Here is an 8762-nt window from a genome sequence, read left to right on the forward strand (position 1 = left end):
TCACCTCAGCAGATACTGTCAGTTAAGATCTTCTTCTTGGCCTGAATAAATCTAAAATGTGTGAAACCAATTTTTCCCCCGAAGTGGCCAAACACACGTATCAAACAAGAAGAGAGACCACAGATTTCCAATGCCAAACATGTGTACTGTTATGCCTGCATTTTGCACCTGATTTTTATCTGAAAATATCTTATACAGGTATACAAAAGTGTACACACCTAGCAAAAAAAAAAAAAAAAGGAAAAAGGAAAAAAAATCACAGTGGTAGCACATTTTTATGTACTGAAAAAAATCCACCATTATACTATTTTCTGTTTCATATGCACAACATAGTATTAGAAAGCATATTCTACCATCACTACCACAGAGGAGGGAAAGTAACTGAAGTCAGAGATGCAAGCAACTGCATGTTCACTCTTACTTTTTTTCTCCACACAGCACAATGTGCTGCAGGTTCTCATCATGCACAGAAGCCTAACAGTTTCTCTCACTGTGACCAATGTGGCATCCTTTCCAGAAATCACCTCCTTTCAAAGCTTTGTAACATTACACAAGATAAAGAGGGTCTTCATGCAGAGTAAAGGCATTGGGCCTGCTGTGATTACAGTAGATTATTGCTGTTCTCTTTTTATGCAATCAGCACCAAATCTGTGAAAAATATGACACGCAACTGGATTGCCCCAAAGTATTATGTTCTTTCCTCTATCCCAAACTGAAGCACCTGTTTGGGGCAGTTTTAAACTGCTTTATCCGTTTTTGAAAGAATGCAGGGAACCTATTCCAAAACCACCAAGTCATTTTGAGGTGTATCTTGCTACTTTTGCTATTCCATGTGTTTTAAAGTAAAAACCAAGAGAAAACTCAACAAAACCCAACCCTGAATAGTGCAAACCACTGTAACTGATACTGAGACAACTGTAAAAGGAAAACTGCTGTCTTCTTGAGATGAAAGTTTAACAATAAGTACCTACAAAAGGAAATTTCCCTCCATGTACTGATTACTAGAAAAGGAGAAAGTATGAGAAAATCTGGACAAGCATAAACTACATGTGTAGTTTAAGAGGGTTTACAGTCTCATTTACATATATGCAATGCTTTATACAGCACAGCAAGGTTCAAAGTCTTAGAAAATTAACTGGACATGACCAAGTGAATAAGACTAAGCTCTTCCAAAGTGGGTATGTTCCCAACATGTATAATCTTCAACTCTGTAAGGAGTCCTGCTACTAACAATAACTTTAAAGCATGAGGAACTACTAATGAAGTCCAGAATCAGAAGCTCATTGTATCTGAAGTTCACACTATCTTATCTAACCAGCACTGTTTATACATAAGCTTTCCTAATACCAGCCCTTCGGCTGAATTCTCTACTTGCTATCCCAAAAAATAGTAGACTACTTCACACATGTGCGAGCTTATCAGGCCAAGAAGGAAAGATAGAAATGACAGCAACTAGGAGCAGAGCAGTCAGGCACAGCAGATCGAAATCCCCAAACCCGGGACAATGAACTGGTTAACACTCTCTTCACCTTCTCTGCAATACATACTGTAGGTGTATTAGCTGTTATGTAGGGCTGCTTTAAAGATCACAGCATGAATTCTCATCGTGGGTTTTTCTCTTTAATTTTGAAGACATCAGGAATCAGGCTCGACCTGCAGTAAAAGAGAGATAGCAAAGTTCCTCCAAAACTATCATGTGAAGAGTCCACGTCTTTTCACTGTAGCAGAAGCTTGAACTATATGCTGTGAATTACACCCACCATTGCCACTACTGTGAGCAACAGATTAGTGATCTCAGAGGTCACTCAATGAATATGTATATGTATTACCACAGACCTGACTCAGCAGGGCACTCAAGCATGCAGTTAAATGGAAAATGGAGAGAAGCAACACAGTTGGAATAAAATGGGAAATCTGTGTCTCCTTTTCTGCACTTTCACCCAGACCTCAACCCAAGCTTTTTTTTTTTTTTTTTTTTGCATTTTAACCATTTCACTCTTTTCTGTACATTAAATTCTCATCTCCATGTACATTCAGTTTCAAAAGTATAACACCAAAACTTCTCCAAAGGAGTATCCCCATCTCCAGTACGATCAGAATCAAGAAGAACTGAAAATTTAAATGTTCCATTTTGACTTCTAAGACCCAAGAGCAGACAGCCAAGTACCTCCTCATCTAACGCACAAGCATTTACTTACAGAGAACCAGACTCCAAATTTTGCGAGGGCTGTGCATCATTAATTTCTACAGCATAAACAGTGGTTCCAAAAACTATGTTGTGTATCTATGGTAAAGACACACTCCAAAGTGCTCTACAGCTTGTTCAGCCTAGACACTCTAAAAAATCATAACTATATTGCTTTCATCGGCAAGCACCACTGGAACGCTATATTTATGTATCCAAGGAGTATTCCTGATAGCACTCACAAACTCTGGTGCCATAGAACATAAAATTACTTTCTGGATTTGCTGAGTCAAGAGGTTAGGTTAGCAAAGCAATGTCAAACTACCTTGTTGATAAAGAATCTTAGGACAACTTAGTGATTCTGAGAAACTGTTGGGTAATACAAAGCCCCTGGGAATAATTAAATGATGAATTACTTTCATGTAAACTATGAAAGCATCTTGTTTCACTATCTCTTTCTTTGTAGTAAAAGAGTGGTAAAGAAGTGACTGGATCCGGTCTCCTCAGACCACTACCATCTGGGCATGTGCTATCAGAAAAGAAATGCTATTACTGATGGCAATAGAAAAATGAATCTTACCTTCACCTCAGCATGGGGAGAAAGTATCTCCAAATTCTTGCTGGTTTTGCTTTAAAAACTGTGGGGCTGGCAGTCCTGAAGCCTGTGCGACTTGTAAAAAAGGCTTCTCAATGAGAATTGTTACCGCAGGTATGTACATGTAACAATACAACCACTTGTTTCTTGGGACTTAGGGCAGGAAGGTGAACAACACTGTCAATGATGTTGCTCTGAGCATCTATCCCTCCTCCAAGGGGCACCTTTAAGTGTAAGCTGGCAGACAAGTTTCCAATAGCTGTGCTTGGGGTGCTGCTGTCTGAAGACGGGCAGGCTGTTCCTCCATGAACTCTGATAGGTGAGATCTGCTGTCCACTGACCATGCTAGGTCCATGAAGAATACCTGTGGTCGATGGCTCATACTGCATGACCTCCCATTCCTTTTAAAGAAGTTAATGTAATTAAAGTGTTTTTACAGACTCACAGCTATGACTGATATCAATCCAAAGTCACTATGAAATCCACTGTGTGTTATGCCTGTTTAATAAAATGCGTAAAAATAAATTATATTGTAGTAATAGATGAAAGGACTGCACATGACTGTTCACTTTGTGACTTTACTGGTTACAAGGAAGAAAGTACAAGCTCTGTATAGTCCGTCAGGGAGAAAGAAGCCAGACAATAGCTTAGAGCTCTAATACAGTGAAAACCTGCCTCTTCAAAAGCTGAAGTTTTCAATAAGGTCAACTGCCTTCACATTAGCTAAATCAGCCATGAAATTAAGTGACTGTTGACCAAGTATAAGAAAGCAGCCATTCTGGACTCTTACTGAAAGGGCTCCATGACAAGGAGTTGCCATTAGGCTGAGTGCAGCTTTTGCCGCAGTTTCTGCCATCTTCTCAGGCTATACTGAAAAGCACAATCAGTAGGGCAGCACTATGTAGATACTGACAAAGCAGGAAAAATAGCAGGATATGCATACAACATATGCATACAATAACATGAAGATGAAACAGCAAAACCACAGAAATGGTTCTGTGGTCCATCAAATTCCATGGCACTTTACAACAGAGAAGTATTGCAAGAAATCACTGCACAGAAGCATTCATGAGCACAACTGCAATTACTTCAACAGTGGGTGGTTACTATAAACCCACAGATATGCCATGATTTAAATGCAATCACATAGAGGCAGGTATTCATGGACATCTTCCAGATTATACCAATGATTTTTGAACTGACTTTTCATCACTTATGTCTTCCTATGATTTAAATCTTAGCAGACTGGGAATGGGTTTGAGAAAGCATATCAGCCACAACAAGCAGAATCAAGATCTAAACATTTCCTGAAATAAAAGATTTGTAGGCAAAAGTTGCACTTGACAGTGTAAATCACTGGGCTAAGATACCACACAGATCGGGTAACTTCAGCCCTAATTTGGCCTAACAGCTCATGCCCAATATTCATCACTAGGTTCATCTGTTTAACATTAAGCACATGTTTAAGTAGTTCATTCAATCATAGACCCAGTGCCTAATTAACTTGTTCAGATAAACAAATTAAGCTGACAGAAACAAAACTGAAGTATGGCTTCAATTATGGTTTTCATCCGTATGTACATTAAGGTTTTAATTAACTATTATGATCTTGCAGCAGCAAAACACTGCACCATAACTTTTGTCTTCAGCACATGAGATTTCCTATACTGAAGCCAATAAGATTCTAACCAGAATTTAATGTAAAACCTTCATACTGAACCCTTTGCTTACTACGTTTCTGCAATGTCTCAATTTTCTCCATCTATGAACTGTCAAAAAAACCCAAACAAAACTTCCCTGTTTATTTCACAAAACTGCATTCCTAGCCCACTTCCAGATTAAAAGCTATCTGAGTGTCTATAGGGACATCTATGCAGAGATATTCACACACACTTTCCAGTTAAAATTCACTAAAAATGAAAGGCCTAACCACATTATCTTCAAAGACAATAGCAAAATCCCACCTGAAATAATAAAACAGATATGGCTTAACCATACTTAAATGGTCATAAAAGATTTTTTGCACATAATATTTTGTATTGCTACATTTCTGTACTGTGGGAATAAAAACTGTAAAGCACACCAATAAAAGCCAATATTATTTATTTTCATGCCTGGCTGAAGCATAAATCACTCTCTGCAATTCAAGCAAGTACAGACAAAGCTGAATGTTTGTTAATTCTCAGAGTTTGTTTTAAATGCAGAATGTACACTGCCCTAACACAGTTGACTAGATACTTAGAAAAAGGTATCAAAAAGAAAAAAGCAGTTGCTTAGTTGGCACCATGCCACTATAAAGTGTCTATGGATAAAAACCATTCTGGCCTGTGATTCTTGTCTGAAATTTTAGCTACATTAGAAAAGTATGAATATAGTCAAGAAAAGATTATAACAAGACAAATGTAATAGCTTTAATCAACAAAAGAACCATTAGTTTAATCAACAGAAGAGTTTTTCTACATAAGTTGCACAGGCCTACCTGCCTTGTAAAACCCAGGTCAATATACAACTTGTGTTGTTAGCATGTTGGTGTCCTTTGTTATTCTTTTCCAGTAATATTATATCTTAGAAGGAATGACAGTGTTCTACGCTACTACTGTCTCAATTTTATCATTAGCTACTGCTGAGGATTTTACACTTGAAGAAAGGCCTCTGGGCCCTTAATTTCTTTCCCCGTGCTAGTAAACTGTATTTTGAACCAACTGACCTGAAAGTACAAACAATCCAAACTTTTCTATGAAGGCAGAAACATGTTAAGTAATTCTTCTACATTTTCTTCCTCCAGTCTCCTTCTTGATTCTACCATGAAAATATGTCACATTAAATTAACATGGAAATTAGTGCTTCCTTTCTTTAAAATAATAAAGCACCTTGGAAAGTGTAAGTTTTCCTATTTTAAAAATTATCATTTAGTGGTATTTTCAATATTATTTACTAGTTTTAAGTGGCTTTTTATTAGTTAAATTCCTTTAGCACCAAATTCCATCAGGACCTTCTCATATCAGGGCAGCCAAACTGATTCAAACCAAAACATCAGATTACCTAGAGGCACATTAAAGCTTATATATAACCAATTAAATGTAGATTGGGCATGGATTATATTCTAGAAGTCTAATTAACTTTTGCATCAGATCCATAAATAGCTACCTATTTCAGCTACTTGTAAATGTAAAAAGATTGTTGCTGTGAAGGTGGGCCCAGGGAGGTTGTGGGTGCCCCCACCCTGGCACTGTTCAAGGCCAGGTTGGATGAGGCCTTGAGCAACCTCGTCTAGTGGGAGGAGTGTCCCTGCCCATGGCAGAGGAGGTTGGGACCAGATGATCTTCAAGGTCCATTCCAACTCCTCAACATTCTATGATTCTAGGATAAATTTCTAAAGTGATCTTAGAAATCTTGGGAATACAGCACCAAATACAATGGCTTATTTGGAAAGAAGCTAAACTATCCTGAATAGGGTTAAAGCTTAATGTAGTAAGATTAAAAAAACTCAACCAATCAAAAAAAACCCCCAAAACCCAGAAAAGAATACTATCCCGAGAGTGAATGGCTGTACTGACAAACTCCTTTGTTCTACCACAGGAACACAAGCACTTGCCACCTTTCAATTAAATATTTCTACCCAACAGTGAGATACTGTAGTGACCTTTTCATGCTCCCACAGATGTTAAAAGAACACTTCTGTCCACTCCTTCTAAAGTCTCTTTTTTTAAGCTAATGTTACTCAAAGCTCTTTGATTCTGCATCAATAACATCATGACAACACAACTACTCAAAAATCCGTAACAATTATTCATAAATTCACTTTCAGTAAGCCATGTAGTAAAATTTAAATTCAAGCCTAATTGAAGCCCTGGAAAATCCTAACATTAATCCTTCAGAAAGCAAAACAGAAGAATAATTCACAAGTCTGTGCCTGCAGCACAGTATGCCATATAGTCTACTTTTACAGTGCAGTTTGGTAAGTAATCAGAGTTGGCGTAATGCTTCACCCACTAAAACAAAACATAAAATACATTTTGATTTCAATAAAATCTGAATTAGTCCACTGCAGAGATCAGCTTAAGGAATTGTAATTAATCGCGCACAGAAAACACTTTCATAGCCCTTCCCACCTCACGTGGCCATGATGTTTGGAGCAGCCCCTGTCAGTGGCATCATGGTGAAATACTCTGAAGTCACCCTGACATCTCACTCCTGATGATTCAGTCCAGGTGGACAGGACTGTGATGAAGAGGGGTAAGGGACAGGCACCCAAAGCTACAGGGATGCTTCACCTCAGCCTTGCTGATCACTCTAATGAAATGAGACCTTGGAGACTCCTCAGGATTTTGTGTTGCACAACTGCTTGTGAGAAGAACACACTCTAACAGGTGTAAGCCACGAACTTTACTCATTTTCTAACACATGCTTAGAAAGTGCCACTGTTACAGTTCGTGTACAGTTATCTGGCTATAGCTCACAGACCAAAGCATGGTAATAAATTCTCCTTGAAAAGAAAAAACACAGAGATTTAACTAGAAAATAAATAATAACTGAGAGCTTGAAATTAGGTTTGGAACAATAAGTACACTGAAAATCCCAGCTGCAATTAAGGAAGCAAATGTGCCTTCAAAACTGAAACTAAAAAAATAAGCTTTCCTCGCAGTTTACAGAGAATCTCTTCCCCGCCCTCCATGCCCGCCAGCATCCCAGAACTCATGCACTGCTGAGAATAATAAATACCTCACATTAGCATCCACTGTTTTGGTCATTTATATCCATTTCTCAACACTTTTATTCTTGGACCACCACAGCTCGCTTCATTCCAAACTGCAGTACTCTGATAATATCACACTTTTCTAAGGCCCAGGTGGTCAGCCAAGGAAAACTATAAAAGGGTCACACAATCTGAAAGCTTCTAGTTCTCAGACATCATCAGAATGCTCTCTTGATACAGTATAAACAAGCAAGATAAATGACAGCTAAAGGAGGTCCTCCACAGGACTTGAGACAGCCATCCCCAAACATGATTGAGTTTCTCAGAGCTAGTATAATGAAATCGACTAATTACTTATTACTTGCATCACTATAATTCCTAGGAAGATTAGTCACAGAAAGGAATGTCTTTGTGTGAGGGACTGTACAAACACAGAGCAGAGCACAGTCAGTGATACTGCTGTAATTGCCATCAAAAAGGCAGCTGATACCAGAGAAAAGGATGATGCATATCCTAGTGTAATTAGGACCAAACATTTTTATCATTCTGCCAGAAAAACCTCCTCAAGTTTGTCATGGTAACTAAGATCCCCTCAGCTACTTCTCAGTTCAGACCTTAAGTATCACAGCTGTGCTACTGCCTGTGGTTGCCCTAACAGAACAGCATGAGCTTTCCTGGAGTTCTCATTATTCCCATCAGGGCTAGCTACAAACTTCAGACAAGTTGCTTGCAAAGCCCAATACAAATCTGGTAGTGCTGAGTACCAGAGCCTGAGGCATGCTTTCTGACATGCTGCCAATAGCTGCAGCATCCTTACCCGGTAACCAGAGCCTCCTGCCAACCCTGATCTGTGCACCTTTCCCTCGCATGCTCCCCGGCTTGCTTCACCCATAATGACTTTGGACTAGGAGTGCAGCCGCAATTGCTAATGCTGCAGTGTCAGCAACGGTGAGGTCTTTAGTGCATGCAAGACCTGGGAAACCACCGACGGTGTGGCCACCCGAGCCAGCAGCAGTGCGGAGAGAGAGGGGCCACGGGCACCTGCGCTGCCCTGGCGACCGACACTCGAGGGGCACTGCAGGTAGCCCGGGGGACACCTCCCACCACCCTTATCACAACCACGGCTCACCCCGCAGACCCTGCAGCTAAAGCATGAGCCGCTCTACTCGCGGCCAAAAGCAAAACAGAAACGAGACACATCTGAAAGCCACCAATTTCTAGTCTATGAAGTTTAAGAGGCTGGAGTTGATAGCAACATACCGGCCCGCAGATGAAAAGAGCTGTCA

The 8762-nt window shown here is 39.6% G+C and overlaps 1 protein-coding gene across 1 annotated transcript in view; it reads right to left on the reverse strand.

Annotated features, from left to right (window-relative positions):
• Positions 1 to 3169, reverse strand: part of GLIS3 (GLIS family zinc finger 3) — a gene marked incomplete at its 3' end in the record, with an annotated part of 40589 nt that extends 37420 nt beyond the window's left edge. Inside the window, 2 exon segments of the mRNA XM_009083501.1 lie at positions 2766 to 2868; positions 2903 to 3169. Coding sequence (XP_009081749.1) covers positions 2766 to 2868; positions 2903 to 3169 — 370 coding nt within the window.
• Positions 3170 to 8762: the final 5593 nt, after the last annotated feature.

Source organism: Acanthisitta chloris, unplaced genomic scaffold (assembly GCF_000695815.1).
Source record: "Acanthisitta chloris isolate BGI_N310 unplaced genomic scaffold, ASM69581v1 scaffold11841, whole genome shotgun sequence".
NCBI classification, from domain to species: Eukaryota; Metazoa; Chordata; class Aves; order Passeriformes; family Acanthisittidae; genus Acanthisitta; species Acanthisitta chloris.